General features: G+C 40.0%; 1 protein-coding gene across 1 annotated transcript in view; it reads right to left on the reverse strand.

The window, feature by feature from the left end:
- The window catches only part of COL9A1 (collagen type IX alpha 1 chain), an 89,205-nt gene extending 62,175 nt beyond the window's left edge, over nucleotides 1-27,030 (reverse strand). Inside the window, exons 1-10 of the mRNA XM_043593172.1 lie at nucleotides 27,017-27,030; nucleotides 26,408-26,481; nucleotides 25,136-25,213; nucleotides 24,864-24,996; nucleotides 18,196-18,592; nucleotides 5,592-5,675; nucleotides 4,812-4,832; nucleotides 3,255-3,329; nucleotides 2,882-2,917; nucleotides 2,697-2,759 (exon numbers count right to left, since the gene is read on the reverse strand). Coding sequence (XP_043449107.1) covers nucleotides 2,697-2,759; nucleotides 2,882-2,917; nucleotides 3,255-3,329; nucleotides 4,812-4,832; nucleotides 5,592-5,675; nucleotides 18,196-18,592; nucleotides 24,864-24,996; nucleotides 25,136-25,213; nucleotides 26,408-26,481; nucleotides 27,017-27,030 — 975 coding nt within the window. The remainder of the gene's footprint in view (nucleotides 1-2,696; nucleotides 2,760-2,881; nucleotides 2,918-3,254; nucleotides 3,330-4,811; nucleotides 4,833-5,591; nucleotides 5,676-18,195; nucleotides 18,593-24,863; nucleotides 24,997-25,135; nucleotides 25,214-26,407; nucleotides 26,482-27,016) is intronic.
- Nucleotides 27,031-27,313: the final 283 nt, after the last annotated feature.

Consider the following 27,313-nt stretch of genomic DNA (forward strand, 5'->3'; position numbering starts at 1 on the left):
ATAATTCTACAAGCATATTTGCCATGAGTCTTTTACATTTTCTGTCAAAAAATCCACTTCACTTAGGATAATTACCCTCTAAATCACATTCCTTCTATATTCTTCCAAACATCATCTCATTAACCATTTGTTAACGTTACCAAAAAGAACAGCTTTGCAATGAGCCAAAGAGCAGAAGACAAGGAGGTTGGAGGTTTAAGGTCCCACCACTACACTCAGGTTCACCTGACAAGAAAAGATCACTGAAGCTCTCCTAATTACTTAGCTCCCCTATGTTCAGGGATAAACAAACATCAATCTGATCCAGCTACTGATATTTCATTATTCTCAATGTGTAGTCTCAAGGTAAAAGACTTGTTTAACATGTCAAAGGAGCCAAAGAATAGCATAAGCCAGAATCTTATAACTCCCTTATGGCTCCATTTCAAAATCTGTTAGAACCGTACCAATGTTTACAAATAATTATAAAATATTAATTATAAATCATTTTTCTTGGCTGGTAATTCAGATACTAAAAATTCACTATCACTCCTTTTCTCTCAGTTTTCTCTGATTATTCATCCATTTAAGATCTTCATTTTGTATCCGCATGAGGCAAAACTATCTGGAGAGAGAGTAAGGTTAAAAATGAAGAAATCTAGTTTCTTTCACTATCTTAACCACTGTATAAATCTGGGTCCCTGAGGAAACCAGTTGTCCTCAAAATTATTCAGTTTTCTTATCTGTGAAAAATAATATTAGCCGAACTTGCCTTCTAGGTTATCGTAAGGTTAAAGGGAATAATGTCTGTGACTGTACTTGAGGAAAAAAGTTCTACACAGATACAATTAGTGTAGTTAACTTTTTGCTTAGTATAGTTAACTTTTGTTCTAGGAAAGGCCTACAATGCTGGCACACACATGAGTTTCTTACTACGATACTGCCGCTATAGACGAAGATAAAACTCCTTGTCATTGTTAACTACATGGTACTTCCAGAGATTTTGAAGCACCTTCACTTGTTTACCCCAAAATTTCTGTTGAAGAGAAGGAATTACTTTACAAAGCAAAAGCAGGCGTTGTCTTTATGACCTCATGGTAAAAGGTAAGGAAGAATTTGTAGCAGGCTGAGCATGCTACAAAAGCACCGTTAACTGAAGCACAGAAAACTCTAACCCTCTATCTGAAATTCTTTCAACTCATTACCAAGAGAAGACCAGGTGATTAGTTTATGCTTCAACCACCACAAAACTAATAATAATAATAATGTAATCATAAATTTTCTTTTTACACAAAAGACTGGTCCAAGTTTCATAGGGATGCAGAAATAAATCCAACCCATATTGGGCTACTGGTTTATTGAGTGGCCTTGTATGTATCAGACTTTTCTATTATGATGTGACAGTTTCAAGTAACTCAGTGCGTCGGAAAGAGCTTGAAAGCCAACAAATTATATAATTTCATTTGTATTATACAAATATTAGTTTGATATTCAATTCGTATTATCCAAATATTCGTTCTTGGAGGATTCTTGCACTGCCTCGTGCATCACACAGGAAAGTTCAAACTCAGGGCTTTGAAATGTAAAACAAAGTCTTTCCTAAAGTACTAAATAACATAGACAAATACCCTCATAATGGGAATCTTTTATAAAGAAAGCATATCTTAATAACCACTAAAATCTAGCTTTTTTTCTTCAAAATGTCTTACTCTGTAGTCAAAAATTCCTGGGAATTATAATCATAGGTTTTCAGGTGCTTTCTTTGATTTAGAAAAAGTCTTCGGGTTTCAGAAACAACATAAAGCGATCACTTGAAGGATAACTTGAGGAATGCACCACTGTATGTTCTCTGAGAACAGAAAACCTTATTTTACCTCACTTTGTATCCCAGTTTTAAAGTCAGGGGCTGGCCTGTAGTAGGACCTCAATAAGTATTAATCCAGCGCATAGAGACAGGGGAAGCCGAGAGTCCTGAAATCATGAGAGTCTGAGAAAGTATTATTTACTGGTTAGGTTTATCCTACAAGCCAGTATGAGCTTTCCTCAGTTGAGGGGAGGCAGAGGTGTGGAGGTGAGTAAATTGGAGAAAGGTTGCTGGTTCCCAGTTTTCAAGCAACCCTATACTCAATTTGTTTCCGTCAGTGATGCCAGTCAAGAAAACAAGGAAAGAGGGAAAACGAGTTTTGAATTGCCTATTCTATGTGTGCTGGCCATTTCCCTGCCTCTGCCCCTCTCCCACATTCCCACTCCAGGACTTCCCCTCAAAGGTATCTTTTTTCTCCTCTTCCTTAGCACTTAGGAGTACTCTACCCCTTCCCGGCCTGCAGGTCCTTTTCTAAATTAATGTAGTTAGTGCCTGGGAAAGAAGCCCCCGCAGAGCCGGGTAAGACTCTACCCCCTCCACCACCCCCTATGCCGGAAGTGGGGCTAAGCGAGCAGGCGGGTGAGCAGGGAAGCGGACCCTCGGGCGTTTTCTGAGAGGAGGTACCGCCAGCGCTGCAGGCTCAACCCAGGGTGCCGCGAGGTAGCTCCACCCTCTCAGGACCCTTTGCTGAAGGTGCGTGGAGTACAAGGCCCAGTTCGGGGCGGAAGCCCTGTTCCCGCGTGGACTCCCGCAGTCTGCACCCCTCCGGCGTATCTCTACGTTGCTCCCTCCCTCCCCTGCACCACCCCCACCCCCACCCCGCGCGCGCTCCCGTGCACCCACGCCTACTCACGTCCGCGCCCGGAGTGCCTGGCTTGCCCGGAGCTCCTGGCTTGCCCGGTTCTCCAGCAGGACCCTGAGCGGGGAGCGGGCGAGGCAGTGAGTGAGAAAGATACAAAGTTGGGACTCTTGGGGCTCACGTGGTGCAAACCACGTCTAAAGGAAGGAAAGGAAGCGCGAATGCGCTGATTAACTTACCGGGGGGCCCGGGGGACCCTTTGGACCTCGGTCACCCTAGAGGGGTAGGAGAAAAGGTAAGAGTAGTCCATGAGTGGGAGGCGCTAGGGAGCCCGCGGGGAGACTCCCACACGTGTTCACCGCACAAATCGGGGACGGGGACAGGGTAAAGCTAAATGGTGGAGATTCTTGACCAACGGGGACAACTGAGCATGTCTACCTCATCCCTCTGAAAATCTCCAGGCTTCTAGGATCCAACCCCAGCTCTCACTCTAGTCCTATCCCGCCTTTAGGTGGCGGGCATCTAGCCCTGTCAAAAATAAACCCATCCCGCTGGAGAAAGGGTAGGAAAAGGCAGGACTGGAGGAACAGAGAACTGGAAATAGAAACTTACGTCGATGCCATCGATGCCCGGAACTCCAGGGGGGCCCGGAGGCCCGGGGGGACCCTGCTGGCCTGGGGGACCTCTCTGACAAAAACAGCATATACAGGTTAATGGAGCACGTTGGGCAACAAGGAGAAACTGAATGCAATGTTCTGAGGCCCCCACCTCCACGCGGTAAGGACACTTCCCATTGGAGCAGGGAGTTTTGAAACCTGGTAAACATGTATGAAATTCCCAAGCGACCGCAGGTTTCTCTGGTTCCACCACGTTCTGAATGAGGCTTAATGGTGTGGTTAGAGCAAGATGCAGGCCCTAAGGTGGGCATTGGGGTCACAGGGCCTCACCCCAACAGAGCGCATTAAAATTAAACCAAAAGGGGGTCTTGAAGAAGGGAAGGCCTGATGCCTTTTTTTTTTAAGGGATGCAGTAATGAAAATGGTGGTCATTCAATACCTCGATTTGATTAGTAATTGAGAGTCAGTGTTTTGGCCAAAATGAACTGCCCAAAATGGAGGCGCTCCACCTCAGATAGATTTCTTTGATCCTTGTTTACAAAACCGGATCGTTTTGTAAATCTTTCTACTTCCAGTGAAAATCGGGGCGGGGGGGGGGGATACTAGAGGAAAACTGGGGAGGAGTGGGGCAAAAGAGCATTGAAACCCAGGGAGGGCCTGGCCTCATTTCAGATTTACCTGCAGTGACACTGTTCTTGCATAAGGTCATTGCACCTTGCTTTAAAATTACACCAACTTTGAGACTGACGCTAAACAGCTTGCAAACAGCTAAGCTTTGATAGTGCTAGAGGGAATACTGGCTTCTGAAAATAGTATGAGCATGTAGCTTAGGGAATGTGGGAATTTTTTTTTCTCTTCTAATTTAAAAGAATAAGAAAGTGTGGGAGGGGGGAGCTTCTTTCATCAAGGAAAACTTTGTTTTTCTAAACTCCAATGACCAGACAGGTTACAATGGGGTCTTTGTAAGTGAAACCTCAAACCTCGGCTGGGCTCACCCGCCCCCGCCTGGTCCTCTCCCGGCGGGAGGGAGGAGATGCCAGAGCCTTCGGGAAATTGCTGAAATTTTGACTGATGCCAGCCATGGCCGCTCGGTTCCAATCCCAGAGCGGCGGGCACCGCTAGCAGGACTCGCGGTTTAGTGCTGCCACCACCGGCTGGTGGAGCGGGAGAGGGAGCTTTAGCGCAGCTAGCCTGAATTCCCGCCTTCTCCAGCAAGGCCTGCCCTTGACTGCGTCCTAGAGGGGCGGGGTGCGGGAATTAAGAAGCAGCCAGGCTAACAATTAAACCCCGGTCTCAAGTCATGGCCTTCAGAGCTTCTGTTTGCAGTGTTGGGGCCCAGTCGAGGAGGAGACGCCTTTCCTAGATGACCGGAGGGTCATTAGGGTCCCCGACTCCGAGGGTACTCGCTGCAGGTGCTCAAGGCTGCGGGAAGAACGCGGCTGCAGAGCCCAGGGAAAGCCCTGCGCCTTCCCCACACCTCCCGCGACGGCTGCTCCTCCACTTTTCCCTGCGTGCACTTGAAAATTGCAAACACATCTCGCCCTCCGCTTACCTGGTCGGTGGTCTCGATGACCTGGAGAGGAAAAGACCGGGAGAAAGTGAGAAGGCTCTCCCCACCCCCCGAACTCGCACACAACTTACTTGAGCCAAGCACAAGCAGAGCCCAGACAGCAGCAGTGGCAGTCCTAGGACCCCTCGATCCCTTGCTGTCCAGGCCATGCCCGCCACCCTCTGCTAATCCCCTGCACGGACTGTGTCTCCTGCCGCCCCGCTAGGCTTCCGGACCCGTCACACGCATTAAGTGGCACTTCTCCCCCCCACACAAAAAAAAGCGCCCCCAGGAGTAGTCTTTGCTAAGGTGCCTGGCCCGGGTGGCGTACTTTACTCCTGTTTATGAATGGCTCTGGAGAGGGTCCTGGGGATTGGAGGAGAGCTTGCGGCTGGAGGACGGATAGAATGACAACAGTCCCCCTTAACCCTTTCCCCGCCGCCTCACTGGCAAGGCCTGAACGCGTGCCTCTGCCTCTGCGGGTCTGCCCAAGTGTAGTCTCTCCCGGTCCACTGTGGGCAGCGAACGGACCTCAAGGGTTCTTGGAAAGGTGTTTGGGGAGGAGGAGTGAGGGTCGTAAGCCACCAAAAGTAGAACCAGACACCCCCGAGGTAGTTTGTACTTGCCAGGCTGTGGGTGGGACCTGTGCTTCCTTGAAATTTATCTGGTCCGTATAGTAAAGCCTGAACTCTTTAGAAAAAGAATGAGGAGGTGGGGTGTTTGAGGAGGTGGTGAGAGGTAGGCTGGGTGGCAGTGACCTTTGCAGGTGGTCAAATGACTCACAGTTATCCTAGCTGGCAGTTCATGGCAGGTTTCTCTCCTCGGGCGTAGTGGGTCACAGTGGATCAGCATCCACTGAAGTTCAAACTGGATGGAGAAAGACAGCATACAGTTCACATTCTCTTGGAGGACACAAGCAGGTCATTTAAGAGAGAGAGAAGTTTGTAAGTGTGGTCTGACTGTTAAATGGGTGGAGACCAGCTTGGACTGGTTCACCTCAGTGGACCAGTAGTCTTATTCCCTGAATACAGATTTTCTGATGGAAATGGGTTGGAAGCTCTTCCCAAGTTTCTCAGATTATTGAATGTAGATGTCAGTAGCTCTGCAATACTCCAGCATTTCTCCAGCATAGCCTTAGGCAGGAAAGAGCCCTCTGGCATTGAATTTCCATTTCTGTCCTTACCACATCCTCAAGATGTACATTTTCTATTCACATGAGGCTTTGAGAGAACAAAGAACTGTCCAAGTCAGAAGCCTGTGTGAGGGTCTGGACTGGAACCCAGGCCTACTGAGTGACACAGCACACATGCGCTAAGTGTTTACACGGGAGAAGATTAGAGACGGAGACAGCCAAAGAGGTGGCACCCAGGATGAAAGAAGAGGACAGAAAATCCAGTCCTAGAAAAAATTTGCATGCTACAGAATAAATTCTCCAGGGAGTACTCACAGCTTGAAATGGAAATTGGAAGGACTGGAAATGGAGGAATTGAGAGGGAAATCTAGAACTCAGGGGAAAACAAGATAATAGAAGACATTTGGTGTTATGTCAAATGTGCCCTGACAAGTTCTTACATTTTAGCAGGTTTTAAGAGAGAAATAAGAAGGGAGCAGGAGAGAAACAGAACAATGGAAGAGTGACCAGGTCTGAAGCTGAAGGCCTCGGGTGACAAGGTAAAAAAAAAAAAAAAAAAAAAAAAAGATGTACACCACCATGCATCATGGCATCATGCTGGCCCGTCTTCTTAGATTGAGGAAGCTCTTTGCTAGTCATCTCAGATCCATATTTCTTGGTCAGTTGATTCTCCTGGCTTTATGCAAATGCCTAGTTAAGTATCAGGGTCCCAAATCTAAAACATTATCTCTTTTCTTTCATCCAGTAGTGATTTACACTCCATCCTACCTGCCAAATGGACTCTAGATCTACTGGATCTAGCATTAAATCAGATACATTTTTTTCCACTGTTACAGAAGCATCCAGAGTTGAAGTACTGAATGGAAGATCAGAATTGGAAAGGATGAAGGATGAAGTCCATCCTTCCTACCCATAAGGAAGGGAAAGTTAAACAAAAGGAAGTTTTCCATTTTATAGAGTGGTAAAAGTAAGACATTAAGCTTTCAGATTCCTGCACCTCTTGTTAGATGATTCTAACTGTCCTCATTGCTCTCAACCCTACCATAGCTTTTCTCCAGAAAATATGGATATCTGGGAAAATGAGGTAAGTGGGATGAAAAGAAAGTGAGAGCTAAACCAAGGCATATTTTAAGACGGAAAGTTCTCTACAAATAGTATGAAAAATATCTGTGTATTCATAGTATGAATTATTTAACAATAGTTTACTGACATCCTTCAAAGGAACTGCTTTCCAAGCCACACAATTATCTTACAGTTAAGAAAATCACTTTAATCAAATACTTTATTTTTATTAGATTAGTCTTATCTGTTTGGGATCATTTTATTTTGATTTTGTTCTAAACGGCAGTAGAAATTTTAATAGATAAAAGAAAGAATGGAACAACATTTGCCTTAATGACTACTAAAATACCTAGCTGTGCCTCAAACAACTCTTTGAAGCCGTTCACACATGAGTAAAGTGAGGCAGAGAGGTTAAATCATTTGCCACGGGTCACACAGCTAGTAAAAGACAGAGCTAGCATTCCAAATGTGCCTGACTGTAAAGTAAGGGCCTTCTCCAACCCCCTCCTTCTCCTCCCCCAAGAATATATCCCAACTCCAGAAAAAGCCATAATTTTCTAAGCTAATAACCAAGGAATTTGGTGATTGAACATTCATATTAAAGATGAATAGGGGCATCTGGGTGGCTCAGTCGGTTGAGCGTCCAACTTCGGCTCAGGTCATGATCTCACAGCTCGTGAGTTCAAGCCCCACATCAGGCTCTGTGCTGACAGCTCAGAGCCTGGAGCCTGCTTCTGCTTTTGTGTCTCCCTGTCTCTCTGCCCCTAACCCACTCACATTCTGTCTCTGTCTCAAAAATAAATAAAAACATTTTAAAAAATTTAAAGATGAATAGAAAAGAAGAGTGATCTACAAATCAAAACTTTGTAAGCTTATTTCCAATATCTGGTAGAAAACTTCAGAACAAGACTAAGAAATTTCCATAAGAAGTCAGACCTCTCCCTATTTGCTTGTTATGGAAATACATCCAGAAGCAAATTTCTAATGGTTCTCCAAAAACTGACAATTATTGCTATATGCAGTTACATATTCATGTGTATAATAAAATATCAAATAGGAAAGAAGATTATAATTCTTTTTGTTCAATGATTAGATAAAAATATTACCAGAATAAGAAAAGGTGTCTCTCCCCTCCCTAAGTCTCAAAATAAGAAAGACCATTCAAATACTTTTATTCACATAGTCCTTTGTGAATTGGTAACTCGCATAAGGCATGCATTGTATATGTGTGATATTTTGATTCTCAAAATAATTCATAACTTAATCACCCTGAGAAACTTTAATTATATGGCTAACCAGGAAACGTATATCCTTTGTTTAGATAGTTCATTAAAGTTACTTATTGTAAATGCAAAGTAATTCATTAAGCTGGTTTCTCAAAAATGTAATTCTCTGGATAAATTGGTACACCTGTTTAAATATGCAAGATGCAATTGTGGCACAGGATAATAGGGGAGTAAACGATAATTCATCTGTGAATACAGGCTGCGTTGTTCAGAGTGCCACATAGATCAGAGGTTTCTGAACACATCTGTGCAGCCACATAAACACCACCCACACACTAATAATCATCTTTACAACAACCATTTTTTGGCATGAAATATGAATTCCAATTTGCATGTTAATTATTTTGAAGGAAGATTGGCAGAGTTCCTTACTAAAAGTCACTTACATTACACATCTAAAATGCTGATTTCCACACGTTTCTCATTTTCATACCTGGAATCATTCTTGTCTTTGAATACCCACTGATAAAGTATATGTGATGAATATTTTAATTTAGTCTTTCAGTCAACATTTTTGAAGTCCAAATATAAAGCATGCACTAGGGAAACATTCTAAGGAAAACCAAAGATATTCTCCTCTCCCTAATGAGTTTACAGTTTTTAAGACTTGAGAAAAATACAAGTTGAGAAATAAGAAGGGTGGTTTTTTTAATCCGTTAAACAGAACATAAATGCCCTACCATAATTCATCCTTCTCAACAAAATGCTTATGAGTAGTGCCCAGCAGACAACATGTTAAAACAAGGAATTTTGGAGGCGCCTGGGTGCCTCAGTCAGTTATGCATCCAACTTTGGCTCAGGTCATGATCTCGCGTTTCATGAGTTTGATCCCCTCATTGGGCTCTGTGCTGACAGCTTGGAGCCTGGAGCCTGCCTCTGATTCTGTGTCTGCCCCTCCTCTGCTCATGTTCTCTCTCTCTCTCTCTCTTTTTCTCTCTCTCTAAAAAATAAATAAGCATAAAAAACTTAAAAACAAAAAAAAACACAAGGAATTTTGGCCCCAACTCTCTGTTCTTTTAATAGTGCTAGTGATTTCTACTTATTTTCCTAGGTTGTTGAGAAAGATTACTGACGTATTTAAGCTCTTCATAAAAATTAAGCAAAAACTAATAGCAGACAACTAACTACCTTTTCCTCCTAAGAGAATTCTAATGACAAACTATAGAACTTGATTTGAAATTAATGAGAATGGCACAAGGCTTGATTTTTTACATACTGAATTATGATTAAACTTTACAAGTACAAAATACCCTAAAAACTAGCTCTTCAAAGATAAAGTTTTTTGACAGGAGAAATATTTCTTTAAGCTTTCGTCTACTCAATGGCAACAAAGATTTAAAGCAATACTTGACTTCTGAGATCTCATTTTTCTTTTCAGTTTACAACCAAAATTTGGTTTCTACCATCATAAGGGACCTCCTCCAAGCGAAGCTTCCTAGTTGCTAAGCAGGAGGTTCTGAGTTGCTTCGAAATCAGAAATTTCCCCAACTGTCTGTATACTAGGCCATGCAGTTCCAGACACAGTGCTAGGAATTGTCATTAAATATGAGTAGGTGACAGTCATTTGAATCACACCAAGGGCAAAGGCAGAAGAGTGAAAGGAAAGAGCAGTAAACATAGAGTTAGCAGACCTGGCATGTAGTAATTTATTCATCTTTTTATCCAACATATCTTTATATAACACATTCATGTGCTTTGAGAGAGATACTGTGAAAGACACAAAAATGTTGAGTACATAGGGCAGCATCTAGGCCAGAACTGCTTTTGACAATACATACTATTGCAGTTGATGTGCAACATGGCTAAGGTCATCAACAAGGGGATCATATAACATGTAACATGTGAGTGAGGCCCTGAAGAGCAGTTGCAATTTTCATAAGCAGAGATGGGAGGGTAAAGGTCAGGTCAGAGTTCTGAAGAGGTGACAGTAAGAGGAGGAAATGGTGTATAGAGAAGGGACCAGACTCACTGTGGCAAACAATAGACATTAGATTTTTTTTTCCTCTGTTGAATTCTAAGCTAAGGAATTTGAGTAGGATTGGATAGCTAATTAGGACTGTCATCTATGATTTTTCTGCACCAGGGATATGGATGGAGAAAGGTGGCCTAATTTAAAAGGGCACTTCAAGGGGATTCATGTGGTCATAAATGCCCAGTCCTTGGAGCCAAAAAGAGGCTACTTTAGTAGAACATAAAGAAGTATTAAACTCTGAACTATGGTGAGGCATCCTGAGCTGTCTGTCCATTTAAGAAAAACAAACCTTCCCCTCATACCATATCCCCCTTCAGCTGCCATCTGGTTTTCTGCTTCCCTCCAGTTAAAACGCAAAAGAGCTGTCTAAATTTGTTGCCTCCAATTCCTCTCCCTTCCATTCTCTCTTGGACCCTTTGCAACTGGGCTTTCACCCCCAACAATCCAATGGGTCTTTTCACAAAGTCACTGTCGTGGGTCTCTGGATGCAGTGGTCAAATCTCAGTTCTCATCCTATTTGATCTATCTACAAGCACTTGAGTGAGTTGACTATTCTATCCTCCTTAAAATTCTGTTCTCCCTTGACTTTCAGAGTCCCTGACTTTCCACCATCTCCTGGTCCTCTCCTACATCACTGCTCTTCCTGGTCTCTCTGGCTGAACCTCCCTCATCTCAGCAACCTCTAAGTGTTGGTTGTTTCACCGTCCAGCTCTATGACTTCTCTGCAGCATTCGTCTCTCAGTGATTCCTCTTGTTTCATGGCTTTAAATAAATACCACATATATGCTGACAACTGCTAGAGTTCTATTCTCAGCTGGGCCTGCCTGTTGAACTCCAGAAGAACATACCTAACTGCCTGCTTGCATCTTCTCTTAGGTGTCTAATAGTGATCAAAATCCTGATTGAACTTAGATGTTCCCAACCAACTGTCGATATTCTCACTGATAACTGCTTCCCATAGTCTTTCCCATCTCAATAAATGGCAACTGTATACTTCTGATTAATCACTCCAAAAATATTGGTGTCACTCTTGATTTTCCTTTCTCTTACACTTCAGCTCTGTTTACTTTACCCTCAAAATGGGTCAGGATCTGGGGCACCTGGGTGACTCGATTGGTTAAGCATCTGCCTTCAGCTCAGGTCATGATCTCACCATTTGGTCCTTGAGTTTGAGCCCCACATCAGGCTCTCTGCTGTCCACACAGAGCCTGCTTCAGATCCTCTGTCCTCCTCTCTTTCTGCTCCTGCGTCCCTGTGTGTGTGTGTGTGTGTGTGTGTGTGTGTGTGTGTGTATATATATATATATAATATTTAGAAAAATAAAAGGGTCAGGATCTGACCACCCTACACCACCTTCACTGCTACCCTATTCCAAACCAAGACCAGCCCTGCCTGAGCTATTGCAGTAGTCTCTAAAGGTCTCCTTTTGTTGTACCCCTAAGCATTGTCCTTCTTTCCCCCTACATTATATTGCCAAAATAGCAGCCAACGAGACACTTTGAAAAGATGAGAACATGTTACTTACCTATCCAAAACCATCTGATACTCTCCCATCTCATACAGCATGTAAGCCAAGTGCTAAGGCAATTTCCCCACCTTCACTCCATCATGTTACCTCTCCAGGCTTACTGCCTTCTTGTCTCAGTCTCATTCCAGCCACACTGGTCTCCATGCCCTCCTCAAACATAACACACAACACCAACATCAGTTCCTTTTCACTCCATATTCTCTCTTTCCAGAACCTTCCTCTCTCAGAGAGCCATATGCTAATACCCCCAACCCCTTCAGGTTTCTGTTAAGATGTTTTTTTGTCAATGAGGCCTTCTCCCCAGGCATCCAATTTCCTGCTTCATTTTTGTCCATAATATTTATGAACACTGAGCATTCTATACATTTATTCATTTATACCCTTGTGTCCATCTCCCCTCCCCCAAATGAATGTAAACTCCACTGGAGCTTTAATTTCTGTCTATAACTTAAGAGATGTTTAACAAATAGTTACCAGATGTTAATTAGTGAATATATAAAGATGAATAAGAAACAGTGAATTAAGAATTGATAGTATTTATCTTCTCATTTGGTTACGGCTTGGGGCCAAACCCTTTCCCCTGTCTGGGTTTCAATTTCTTCATGTGTAAATTTAGAGATTTGCAATGGATACAATCAAAGTTTCCTCCAGCTTGGAAAGTCCATGATTCTATTGACACTACATTATAACCAAAGAAACCAAACACAGAGATTAACACAAAGAGAAGGAAAAATGCCATTGAATTAGCTTCTTGCCTTACAACCACCCAGGCTACATAACAAAGATTTCTTCATGATCTTAGCCCACACACATTTTAATAGAAACAGACAAACTAACAGCACTGACTTTTTAAAAACTGCAACAGTATGGGCATAGCTGAGGCCAATAAAAAATTTTAGTGTTTTCAATTTTCCATTAAAAGCAAGTTTGACCATTATTTAGTTTTTATTCCCCTTAGTTTATTCCCCTTAGTTATCCATAGTCCCTTCCTCCAATTATGGCTCCTTCTATGTTAGCAGATTTTTTTTTTTCTGTGTACTCCTCATTTCATCGCCACCTAGTGGAAAATCCAGCTGATATTGTTAATACAGTTTATAATACAGCAGTTTTTATCTCCAAAAAATTGTCTTCACAGTCAGTATTCAAAAGTATTCCAGTCAAATCACCCCAAAGTGTTATAAAAAGTATTTCCTATGGATATATATTGTTAACATAACCATTTCTTTTGTATTTATTTCGTACTTACAAGTGAAAGAGTATTTGTAGAAGATGTACTTGTCGAAAACAACTGAGTAAGCAAACTTAATAGTCTAGATATTATGCAATAGTATGCATCTCTTAAATCACTGAAAACATAACTTTCCTACAATATTTCTTAAATACCAAAATAATATTATCCACAACCTCATAGTTGATTTTCCCATGTTATCATTTATGAAACTTCCATTGTTTCTGCATGTGGGGGTTATTATAATTTAATTGTATAGAGCAGAATAAAGGACAGTTTCTCTGTCACTAGTTCTGCCAGTTCTTTCTATCTGCTCTCACATTCTCTCTGATTTTAACAAAAATAACATAGAGCAGCACTTTTGAAATATACTTTGAAAGGCATCATATCTTCTGATTATTTTCCACTTTGGTTTATTTTGAATATGCATAGGTAAGATAAAAAGGTTTTGAATCATGTATTTGTGAAACCACATAAACTTGTATCCTTCCTTAAGCCCAAACCCCTAGTGCACATCCCTGAAAAGGGAGAAAGGCTAACTTTGTTTTCTAATAGAGCTGTACCAAATAACTCTCCTAGGCAATCATACTGACAACAAACAATAAAGAACCTGTCATAAAATAACATGTTTTTATGGTATGCTGCCAGGAAACTGAGCTTTGCAGTGGGATAAATGGCACCATCCTAAAATATGGGCACAAAGGAGAATAGGAAATATGGGATTTATTGCTTTAAAATCAAACTAACAATGTATTACAGCAGTGCGCTGGGAAAAAATATAAAATGCTCTGAGCCCACTAAATAACCATGAATGATGAGAAGGTGTTTGAGTTGTAGATCACGTGAGCAGCTATACTGCAAGCTTTATGAACACCTCTTGAAATTGGTTTCCTTTTCCAATTTAGAAAAGGGAAAGAGACACAAGATAGGATAGATAGGGGGAAATCACAAGCAAGTACAATATAAAAGAGTCTTTTAGCATTTGTGCTCCATCAAATGTTGTTTCCAATTGCATTTTTTGTTATGCAGTTCTTAAGCTACCTTTTGACAACTGTAAATAACTTTAGAAGGGATGTTTGCTTTTGATGTATTTACTAAAGAAAAGCCCATGTTGATCCTGAAAAATGTATTCAATTAATCCAGAGTGTCAAAGATTAGAATGAATCTAATTTCATGAAGAAAAATTGAAAAATACAGTGTTCCTAATTGTTTTCTTATGTTTTGGGCACACTTCACTTTAATTTAAAATTTCTCAGACATCAATATTGAATATTTGCTCTCTCCAAATGGAGACAAGGGTCCTCTATAAGTATACTTTAACCACCCAGAATATATGGATACTACTATTCATCACTCTCTAAGTCTTCTGAGGGACCTGTGGTCACTGTTGATCTTCAGTAATGGGCAGCAACTTCAGATTTCAGTCAATTGGTGAGAAATCAAAACATAAAACAAGAATAAAACCAAGGCTTAAGGACAAGTTGTGGGCACTTGGGCTTTGTCTGAGGATTTATATGAGTATTTGACTATTCTTAGTCTTAAAATGTAAGGAGCAGTGTGGGAAGACTAATAATATTTGAAAAGGGAAGAATTGATCAGTGTGAGAATTCCCAAATGAGAGCCTCTTTGCCTACAACACTGGACTCTGTCTTCTCCTGGATAATACTTATTCATCCCCAGGGTTCCTCTAGATATCACTTTCTACAGTAAATATGCTTGACGTCTACTCTCATGTCTCCTGGCCTAATCTGAGTGAGGAACTTTTTCCCAGTGCCTCTCCATTCACTATCATGGCCCTTATCATATGTTGTACTGTCATTGTTTACTTATCTCAACCCATCACCCTCAAGAGACTGAACTGAAGAAGACAAGATCCATGATTTATTTAAGTTTGTATAGCCAGTATATAGGCACATGATAAAAGTTTACTAAATTAATAAACAAGTACATGTCTGAGAACATATTTTATACTGTACAATCCTCCTTCTTTAAGAAAGAAACATTTATTTGTTTGTCCCACAAAGTAAATTCTGAAAAATCTATGCAAATCACAAATGCTTTCTAAAATGAAAGTGAGGAAATGCTTTATAAGGAACAATATGTGGTTATACATTTTTCCTTTTCTCAAAGGAAAGTTAGTTGGCACAGCAGAAAATAGGTAGATTATATTTTGTGCCTAACACGTTTTTTTACAAGTCAAGAAGCCCACTTGAGGTCACATCTTCAACTGAGAATTGGAGATAATCCTATCTGTGCTTGCTGTCTTATAAAATTGTTGCAAGGATAAAATAGGTTAGTGGCAATGAAAGCATTTTGGAAACTTTAAATTGGCATATTAAGGGTATCAGGGTGGTTAAAAAGCATAAATGGGCTTTTCTAGCATAGAATTTTCTATTTGTCTAATATAGAGTAAAAATTGAGGAATACATTTTGGTGACAAGTTTGAGTTTGACATTGTCACTGTCAGTCCTTGGATGTAAGTAGGATTTTTTTTTTTTTTTGGCCTGTAACTCTGACCTGTTTTAGCTATTATTACCACCACCACTACTCGATCACCAAATATGAAACTTTAATGAAGCTTTAGGTTCAAGTCTCTTTTGTCTTTCCTTGTGGGAAAGTCAGAATTCAGTGTAAAGGAAAAAAAAATTTCATGCCTGTTTCAATTACTTTTAACATTGGTTACAGTGTACTGACTTTGAAAAGCTCCTTGGTGAACCAGAAGCAAAATATAATACCAGCCGCCAGTTCTTTGTTGTGTGCCTGCACATGGCAGAATAAAATAGAGGATAACTGGTCCTAACTGGTCTCCACTGTGATATGAGACTAGACTTGGCAGAAAAACTACAATCAGCTATAACATTATTGGCTAGACTATAATGTACTGGAGTAAGATTGAGACTTTGCCACTCTGGCAATCAAAGAGTTTAATAATACCCTAGCATCCAGAATTATAATGGTTTGCAATGCTTTTCAAGGGATGGATTAAATGGGTGATAGGCATTAAGGAGGGCACTGGTTGTGATGAGCATTGGGTGTTATATGTAGGTGATGAATCACTAAATTCTACACCTGAAACGGTTATTACACTGTATGTTAACTAAAATTTAAATGAAGACTTGAGACTACAAAAACAAATGAAATGTTATTCAAGGCCAATTAATCAATCAATTTTGCAAGCACTTGATTGATGTTCATTGTAGTAAAGAAGCACCTTAAGGTCTCCCCACCCTTACCCATGGCCCAGAAATGACACAGGTGTTGCAGACATTTGGAGTTGCCTGCAAACTAATCCCAATCTCATACCACTGCAACAATCTTGCTTCACAAAATTTCAAGATGGCATGATAGCGGTCCCATTGGCTTTTTAACCCAGTCACTTGAGGTGTGATAACTCATTAGTTGAAGAAATACTTTCTCAAGTGTCTACAAGTCAGAGCGGTAATATGGCAGTTACAAATTGCTTCCTGTCCATCACAGAATATAGAAATTTCACACTACCCTTCACACTAATCACAAATCTTCTCTTGAAAATAAGCTATTTGAACAATTCCATTACTGAGTGCCTGATAACCTTTTTTTCTTTGGAGAAGTACACAGAAACAATTCAGAATCACTGTATCACCCGTGCTACATGCCATGATATGAGTTTTGTGACTAGAATTTAACAGCTCCAATTGAGAGAGAATGTTGGCCTCAACAGTTTATTTATTAAGCTCTGAATTCTTTAGTTCCTCCCCCCTAGAGAACACTTATCATCTAAGATATATTTTTAAATCCCTCTAATAATATTATAAAATATCCTTTTAAAGGATTGTTCAATAAAAGTTTAACAATTCAAAATGATAGAACTGTATGGTATTAGTTGGCATAATTACTCTGTCATTATATAATTCCTTACCTTTATATCCATGGAACCCTACAGTAAAATCATGAATAGAGCTCTAAAATCCTTTACTTTTATGTCATACAAGACTTACTAAGTAAATATTGTACCATCTATACGCTTTTTATTCTTGTTGATCAGACACCATACGGCTTCCTAACCTTATTTCTCATACCCTGCAGTTAGTATCTTCCACCCCCCTTCCCCTCATCGCACACACACGCACACACACACACACACACACACACACACACACACACATTTTCACATAGAAATTTCATCCAAACCAGCTGCTCTCCAGACCTCTGAATGGGCCCACTTACTCTCCACTTCCCTTTCATTTGATGCTCTTTCCCTCAGCTGAATACATTTTTGCCAGTTCAAATCCTTCCATCTGGATTTGTGGATTCATTGTGTTCAAGAAGCACAAAAGTCTTGGGGTGCCTTGGTGGCTCAGTCGGTTAAGTGTCTGACTCTTAGTTTCAGCTCACGTCATGATCTCATGGTTTCATGAGTTCAAACCCCATGTTGGGCTCCGTGCTGACGGTCCCGAACTGGCTTGGGATTCTCTGTCTCCCTTTCTCTCTGCCCCTCCCCCACTTTTGCTGTCTCTGTCTCTCTCAAAATAAATAAACTTGAAAAAAATTTTAAAAAGAAGCACAGAATTCTTGACTAACTGAATCCACCATTCATTTTAACCTGACTTTGATATTCTCATTAGTTGTTTATATACAGGGTGTACCACACCAGTATTTGCTTCTCTTACATTGCTTCTGAAGGATTCTGGGAGCTCCAGGGGGGCATGTCACATCATCCAAGTTAACTTGAAGCCCCTTAAGACCAAGAACCAATTCCTTGAGACTTTCTCTGATTTCCCATTCCATTTGGGATGTGCTCTGCTCAAAACAGGCACTTAAGGCTTTTTGAGCAAGTGCTTGAGTGAATTTTAAAAATGAATAACTCGGGGAGCCTGGGTGGCTCAGTCAGTTAAGTGTCAGACTCTTGATTTTGGCTCAGGTCAGGATCTGACAGTTTGTGATATTGAGCCCTGAGTCAGATACCACATTGACAGTGCTGAGCCCTACTTGGGATTCTCTCTCTCTCTCTCTCTCTCTGCCCCTCCCCTGGCTCACATACTCTCTCTCTGTCTCTTTCTTTCAAAAGTAAACGTTTTAAAAAAGCGAATAACTGTTCATTGCTTAAGACATTCAAATGATTGTCAAAGATATCTGAAGTGTTAGTTTTTAGCTATCTAGTTTTGTTTTAATCTACCATAGTGTATGACTTCATACTTACCGGAACAGAAACTTGAGGATTATCCACAAGTTTTCCTAGCACAGCAAAGCCATCGACGCTGATTTGGCCTCTTGGCTTTATAGGTAAGGATTCAATCCTGTTGCAATCAACAAAAAGAGTAGCACTACTCCTTTCCACACCGATCATGATCTTATGCCACTGGGAATCAAACAAGGAAGGCAAATTTGAAAAGGTTGCAGTTTGGAGACTTCCATCCAGTCCCTTGTATGAAAATGCAACAGATTTGGTTTGGCCATTAATCTTCACACCAACTTGCTCCTTCCCTGAGGAATCCTGAATCTGCCAAATGCTCCAGTTCTTTTCAAGTGTGCTTCCAGTCATCCGGAAAGTAGTTAAAAAGGAGTATTCTTCAGGCAGACCACTGGGATATAAATGCCTGAGCAAAATTTTAAAACAGTAAATAAAACTCTTGTTTTCTGTACCCATGCATATTACCATATTCTCTTATTATGCTATTTTAGATTCTAGACCTACAGAAAGGCTACAGTGTGAAAAACTATGTACCGTTTGTTCTTTCATGAACTTCACAGAAGCTCCATCATTCATGTACACTAATGCTCCATCCTAAAATACACATTACAAAAAACAAACCCTTCCTCATAGCTAAGGAGGGTTCCCAATGCCACATACCCCCAACAGTATTACTATTTATGCTACCTAAAGAGCTCCTGTTCAGCAACTCCATCTCAGCCAAAAAACATATTCTTGCAAAGTTCCTGGCAGCATTTCCTCCACAAATTAAAGAAGAGATCATTTGGAATCTAAACAGCTCTACTAGTTAATAAAACCATTTCATTAAAGCAGCTTTTAAATTTTTTATTTTAATGTAGCATGTTGTTAGGATTGTTATGTCCATAATTGCTCCCATAAGTCCCCTCCACAATTATATCCTAGACCCACATATGCGTTCTGAGAATCAATAACTGTGCAGACCTGAGAAGCTCCTTCACACTGAGCACATTAGTCTTTTTTCCAGGGAATTCAAATCATAACGTTAAAGTAGCAGCAGGTTGCTTGTCGCTGTATGTATGACGAGGGAAAGGTGGCCAGTTCTTAATTCTCTACGCCAGCCCAGTTGTTCCACAGTCTGACAACTAAGTCCTGTATTGTTTCTCCTTTTATTGCTTTTTTAAAATGTTTATTTATTGCTGATAGAGAGACAGAGTGCACAGAGAGAGAGGGAGACACAGTATCCGAAGCAGGCTCCAGGCTCTGAGCTGTCAGCACAGAGCCCCACGCAGGGCTCTAACTCACGGACCATGAGATCATGACCCGAGCTGAAGTCGGATGCTTAACTGACCGAGCCACGCGGGGCACCCCTGACCCTACTTTTATTGCTTTAAATGGCAACATAAGACTGTCAGTGTCCCTAAGGCAGCTCCAGTCTATGTGGAAACTGTGATCTGGAGCAGCAATAACTACCTGGATCTTCTTTTGTTAAAGCCAAGCTGCTAAAAGCAGAAGACTGCAATTCAAAAAAATTAGAACCTATTAAATGTAAGCATCATCTCTCACAGGCTTGAAGGTTATAGTTTTCTTTTTTTTTAAGTTTATTTATTTATTTTGAGAGAGACAGAGACAGCGTGAGCAAGGGTGAGGTAGGTAGAGAGGGAGAGAGAGAGAATCCCTAGCAGGTTCCCCACTCTCAGCACAGAGCCTAATGTTGGGCTTGAACTCATGAAACTGAGATCATGGCCTGAGCTGAAACCAAGAGTCAGACACTTAACCGACTGAGCCACCTGGGCTCCCCTAAGGTTGTATTTTTCTACCTTTCTCCTCAGTATAGAAAAATTCCTAAGTAAGGAAGGAATGTTAGGAAAACTAGATACTGTTCATTTTGGTTGCTAAATAATAAGATTTGACATTTCTGAGAAGAGTTATGGACAGGACTCAAAGTCCCAAATCACCTTCCTTCAGGTCAGACTCCTGTTAAATAGCCCTCTCTTGTGAAAAGTAAAAAAGAGAAAGGCAAGAAGAAATAGCTAAGTGGATGTTAATTTAATTTGCCAGTTGCATTAAAATAGGTTGTTAGGGGTCAAGAATTTCTAAACCAAAAATTTCTTCAGTTGCAAGAATGTTTAACAATAGGTGAAATACTCAACTTGCTAAGATTTTCTCTTTACTTTGACTTTATAAAATTTTATCATCCCTTACAATAGCATGAACAAACACATAACTCTTTACTACACATATTTTTGCACACCTTCAATAAAATGGGTCAACTATATCAACAAATTTCATCGCCTCTTTTTTAAAAGCTGGTTTTATAAAAATAACAAAAATATGAAGTTTTTCATCTGAATACCCTTTTAGCATCAAAATACTTCTTTTAATCATTGTGTTCTAAAATGACTTTAATTTTTATTTATAATACTGGGTGAATTCCTTTATTAGTACACATTCTTAAGTGATCGCTAGTGATATGTATTATACTTATTGCAAAGTTTTCAATTTATTAAATGTTTGTCAAGTATACAGGAGGTTTTAACATGTACATTTAAAAAAGATTCAGTTTGGAGCTAAGGAAATAAAAAGTGTGTGCAAGGACAATTTCCCCAGAATGAACATGTCTATCCTATCTATTTTGATATTTACTTTTAATATAGATTCTATTTGACGTATTTCCTTTTCACTATAAATTTTTCAGGATATACATACTGCAGACTAACTTCTAGAGAAGAGGCTAAGGTTTACTAATGACAGTATAATATATTGCCTACTGTATAATTATAAAACCGCATAGAAGTTTATACAGTTCATTTAACTGATCTCAATTAATTTGGAGTTGGGAGATAAGTTTTAAAAGTTTCACAGAACTGGGGCGCCTGGGTGGCGCAGTCGGTTAAGCGTCCGACTTCAGCCAGGTCACGATCTCGCGGTCCGCGAGTTCGAGCCCCGCGTCAGGCTCTGGGCTGATGGCTCAGAGCCTGGAGCCTGTTTCCGATTCTGTGTCTCCCTCTCTCTCTGCCCCTCCCCCGTTCATGCTCTGTCTCTCTCTGTCCCAAAAATAAATAAACGTTGAAAAAAAAAAAATTTTTTTTAAAAGTTTCACAGAATGGCGAAATTTGATAAGTATCCATTAAATTATGAATATGTTATTTTCATATTCTTTTTACTTAATGATCTGGATTTAACCAGATGCTTAAAGAATTTATTTTTCTTTTTTGTCCGATATAGTTACTGTTGAGGTATGAGGCTTTCACAGAAGGAAGATAAATCTTAATATTTTGTCCTCTTCTCTCCGTAAAACATTCTTTTTCTAGATTTTTGTAAATATATTTTACCAATGTATTAGTTTACAGATGTACCAAACAAGGCTATAGAATTTTATCAGTCCCTAGATAAAATAAGTCTATTTTGCTTTGGTTCCACAAGTTGCAGTAACTTGTTTAAATGACTTTTTTGCAAAGATATCATGAGGTTGACTGAGGGATCTCTCCCAATTTATGCTTTATCTCATCTTTCCTGCTTAATGAGGAAAGAGATTATGTTGAAGGTAGACTAGAACAGAATGTCCCCATTTACCTCTGACTTGGTGAGGTAATGCCAAAAACTTTTTTTTAAAAAATGAGTTTGTGACTAAGGTTGCTAGAAGAACAATTCTTTTATAGACACATTGTTAAATCAAGTGTATCCATCAGCTCTCTTTCTTCATATACACAAAAGATTATGTATATGTGTGTGTTCATGTAAGTATACAAGTATAATAAAGATTATCATGTTATTAATCTTTTAAACAGGCTAATACAAAATGTCAATATGATAAGAGGAGAAAATTCCTTTCAGTGTTCAGATTAATAAAATATATATGTATATGTATACTTAAGACCTTTTCAAAGTCCTCACATGTCTAATTTATATAGCAGCCCGTACTATTGTATTTTTTGAACACCTGAGATTCTGTTCTTGCAAATATGCTATGCACATCGATAAATAAACTTGACAGCATACATAATGTAGAAGAAGCTGGATCTATAAATGATTTATTTCATTATGTTACAATCTGCACAGAGTACCTTAAAAAGAAGAACTGCATGGGTTTAAATAAAAGATAAGAAGGCTTTAGACCTTGAAGCATTTGTTTATGACCTTAACCCATGTAAGAATTGTATTTGTTAAGGTAGACAAACAAAATGTTTGTAAGTCTGAGTTGAGACTGTGATACTATTATGTATAAAATAAAGAATAAAAAGCAGCAAAAAAAAAACTATTCTCATAATCTTCCAAAAATATTGAAAAGATAAAGGTAAATTGTGACTCTATCACATAAGTTTTTTATGTCATACTCTTATTCCCCTCCCACACAAATTCTGTTAAGGTTATCTTTTCATTCCCTCAGAACCTATATTCTTCAGCGTAGAAATTTCCTTTAAACCAAGACAGTCTACTCCCTGCCTGGTCTGAGAGTAATTCCAGTTCCTGCCTTTTTTGCCATCTGGTTTTTGAATGAATAGGACTAGGAGGGCAGCTTGAAAAGAAAGAATCCACTAAGGAGAAAAGGTTCCCATATACACACTTTCTCCTGGTGCTCTCCACTAGTTAGAATAAATACTCAACTAATACCACTGTGTGCCAGCCTCTCTCCAACCCTCTCCATTTATTAACAATTTGCTCCTCATGGCAAATCTATGACACTGTTATTTTTATTCCTAATTTATGCTGAAGGGACTGAAACAAAGACCGTGTAAGCAATTTGCCCCCAAATACACTTTATTACCTATTTGAGACTCAGCCCTCTGGCTCTCCCCTCCTTCTCTTTTTTATTTCTTTCTACTTCCTGCCTAATTCTTTTTTCAACTTTTAATAAGCTTTACCAGTAAAACAGAGTTTTTAGACTCTGTGGAGGCAGGGGTCAAGGAGATAGAGAATATGAGACATTGGTTATATCCTGTAAAAAATATTTAGTGACGGGGCGCCTGGGTGGCTCAGTCAGTTGGGGGACCAACTTCGACTCAGGTCATGTTCTCACGGTTCATGGTTCGAGCCCCGGGTCAGGCTCTGTGCTGACAGCTCAGAGCCTGGAGCCTCCTTCTGATTCTGTGTCTCCCTCTCTCTGGCCCTCCCCCGCACACGCTCTGTGTCACTCTCTCTCTCAAAAATAAAATTAAAAAACATTAAAAATTTTTAAAAAAATATTTAGTGACAGCTCTAAGCACTTAGAGAAGAGCAACAGCAAAGATGAGTAGGAGGTGGGAGTTTATGTGGCTTCAAGTTGGTCAGTCTCTGAACTTTGAGTTACTTAATGTCAATCCAGATTGTACTTCAAATTACAGAGGAGAGAATTAGGTCCAGCATTGGCAGGGGGGGATGTCTTCCATTACGTTTATTTTATTAAAGAAAGAAAAAAATGTTTTTAAAGATATTTAAGGACACTAGCACTTGTGTACATGCAAAGAAAATACAAGCAAAAATTAAAAAGTCAGTATCTGTTATCATGCCCTGTGAGTAGTTTTCCAGCATCAGTACGGAGTAGTGGTTGAAGAACCATTCTGACTGAATTTCAGTGGTTCCAGCTTCTCCCACCCCTGGAACCTCATGTAAGTACCTTAAGCTTTCTGGGCTCACTCCCCTCCCTCATAAAATGTGGATAATAATGTCTTTACCACAGGGTTGTGATCAGGATGAGATTTAATGTTAATTAGTAAATTTATAGAAAGAGCTGATACAATGCACTATTGTCATTTTATAAAACATAGCTCATATTTAGAAAAAAGATAAAATGCAGTTCGTATGTTCAAAACATGAATTTCTATCTACAGTCTGGCACTATATCAGAATATTCTAATTTGAACAAAATTTTCATTATGATAAACATTTAGGGCTTTTATAATATTCTTTTACTGTTCTAATTAATCATTGTTTACTTTTACAGCTTAATTTTTTTATCAAAGCCTTAGTTTTCTTGTTCATCTATTAAAGGAATCTTAATTTCAATTTTTTGCAGCACCTGAAACATACAATTATTATGATAACTACATATAAGGTATTTAGGTGATATAAAACTGAAATCCTAAAGCTCCTTCATAACAATGGCATGACTCAACACATATACAAACTGAAGCACCACGCTTATCAATAATTTAAAGGATAAAAAATATAGTTCTAGAGACGGAGGTAAATGAAGTGGAGGATTTTTAAATTATTACCACTACCATTGCTTCAGTTGTCATTATTCTAGTTTTGCTTTTGTTTGATTCCTGCCAGGAGCCAGGCAGTAGATGTGTGGTCAATTTCAGCACCAGGATGCTTGAACAGCACCATTGTGAGTCTTCTAACCACTCCGTGGTTCCTAGTTAAATTTATGCTTAACCCCTGGCACTTTTCACAGAGGGTCCTTTCAGCCAAAACCAGACAAATTATACAAAAACAGAGAGCAAAGTAATAAGAGCATGTCCTGAATCAATGTATAATGGTCCCAGTGATTTTTTTCTCCTTGGAATGAAAAGCAAATCACATACTGAAAACATGAAGCACATTCATATATTTAGACACTAAAGATAGGTAAATAAGTTCCTTCATCTTAAAAAAAAAATCATGATCTAAGAAGCATTGAACCAAGAAGCATTGAAGATTCTCTAACATTGGTCAGCTTTTCATTTTTTAAAATGCATTTTAGGCAGATAATTAGATAAAATATTTTTATATACCTTGTTGGAATCCTGAAGTCTACATTATTTCCCAATTTGTAAGCCACTTGTAATGCCGTTGATCCCACTACCCTCTGAATAGCTCTTCTAGATGCTGCTTTATCTACCTGGAACTGAGAAATCAAGTCAAACCCTACAGAAAGGGGACACAAAATAAAAAGTCTAAAATGAGATCAGTTATATTTTCCTTTCCACAACCTTCCCAAATAAAAGAATATATCAGGTAGGTTTGTAGAAAGCATGCGTTTTCAATATGATACATGGCTACTTGCCTGGTAAATCATCTTGGCCAATCCTAACCTTTGGACAGAGTTCATTTCCACCATTAGAGTTTGAATTAACAGGGAACCCTGCAAAACAGACAGCATGTTATCTTACCCCAACCCCTACAGAGATCATGAAAATAGATCAATAAGAGCTGAAAAACTATTTAAAGGAGAATAGTATACCAAACACCTTGCCTATAGTGTATTTGGCTTTAATTACTTTGTCTCTAGGATTATAATTCATTCATCTTCAACTCATCCTGGAAGGGAAGCAAGGTGCAAAGTTGTTTTAGTAGTCTGTACTGGGAAAGTATTCCTTTGGGGGAAATTAGGAATTTGTTCCTTTTGGAACCAGAGCAGCACAATGTTCTGAATGGCACAGTGTCAGATGCCTGTTTGGAAAACTTCTGGTGCGTTGGGCTAGAAAATATTCCTTAAACACCACAAATTTTAGAATTCCTAGGAGAATCCAGAGCCAGCCTTGAGCCCGTTCAGTGGGACTTCTGGAGAGTGGAGTTCTTAAGAATCTTTGTTAAATAGAGGAGGAGTTTGGGGGGAGCTTGGGATTCACTAATCCAAAATAAAATATATAGGATGCTTTTAATTTTACAGATTCATTCCAAGAGATCAAAAAAGCATTCCAACTAGGCTATTGTTAGCATCTGAGAATGGGGAAGTGTAATGAGAAAAAAAGAACCATGAAAATGATTAAACGCTTAATTCGATGAGAAATCCTAGAATTAAATTGGATGCTTCTTACACAGGTAGAAGGTTGCAGGGAGAAAGCTTGTTTAAGGCTTTTTGTGACTGTCTAACTCCAGCACCCTGATGAGCACCCTGTTGTCACCCTGACAACAGTGACTTCCTAAACTTCAGAAAAAGCATTTTCCAGCTACAAGTTTTGGCCCAGCCATCCCAGTACATCAAACACACTCTTTACACCTCCCGTGACCCCGGGTCATTCATCCATCCATTCATCCATCTGTCCGCCCATCCAACATCACCAATCACCATATGAACCAAGTAGGCACTGTGGAAAGCACTGGAGTACACAGATTGGCTTTCCTGCTGACTGTGATTGCAGCCAGGACTTCTCTTCCATACCCATCACTGACCACATAAAACCAGCCATGGAGTAAACCATGGCTAAAGCAGGATTGAAGAGTGAGGCTGTGAAGGACCATGGATACTTCATTCCATCCTCTCTCAGCCACAGCCCTGCCTGATCATTTCTGCAAAGAAGTGATTTTTTCAAAATCCAGAAACTGTGACCCTTACTTGGACGACGCTTGACAACTGCAGATGCCCAAGATCCCAGGAAACTGTAGACAAAGAAGAAAACTGGAATTTTCCTGAAGAGGAGAAAAGAAAAATGGCTCAAACAGGAGTCCCTCCAGACTTAAATATTTTGAAATATGGTAAACGTAATGTAGGTGATCAAATCTCATTACAGTTTAGTTTTTCCATTTGACATTGAAATCTTCAGAGACTTAATGAATTCCCATGTTTCTAGCTCCTACACTAAAACAATCATGAGACTGTTGTTTTTTTCTCTCTCACTTTCTCCATAGCTACCCGTCTCACTGTTTCTATATCTATTTCCTTGTCTATGTTTTCTTTCATCTTAGTTTTCCTCCCTCTTCACTTTAGTAGCTCTTTGTCTGTCTCTCCTATCTCTTATGCTTGTTCTTTTCTGCCTCATTCTCATCTGTCTTTCCCTGGCTCTCTCTGTCTGTATCTGTCTGCATCTCTCTTGCTTTCCTTTCTCCCCTCTCCCACCTCCCCTCACTTCCTCTCATCTTACCACCACTGCAGAAAAACAGACCCTTGGTTTCAAGGACCCCCAACCCAGTCTCCCCACCATTCTTTCCAGTGTCATGGTCTTACCAGAAGTTCTTCATTTCCCCTACTGGTTTTCTTTTGTGCCAACAGTCCCAGTGATGAAGGGTTGCAGGGGGGTCAGTGCTCCCCCAAGACCCCTTCACTATCACCCCAGTACTAATGGGTTATGTGCCCAGCCTTGGTTCCTCCTGCCCTTGTAAGGGCTTAAAGCAAAGGGAGTGAACCAGAGGCATCTGGTGACACTTTAAACCACAGCAGAGGGAAGGGGTGGGGAGAGGCAGCCCTGTAAGCCCAGGCCTAGCCAGGGGTGTGTCCCCAAAACTAACAAGGTTATACTGAAGG

This window comes from Prionailurus bengalensis, chromosome B2 (genome assembly GCF_016509475.1).
Source record: "Prionailurus bengalensis isolate Pbe53 chromosome B2, Fcat_Pben_1.1_paternal_pri, whole genome shotgun sequence".
Lineage (NCBI taxonomy): Eukaryota > Metazoa > Chordata > Mammalia > Carnivora > Felidae > Prionailurus > Prionailurus bengalensis.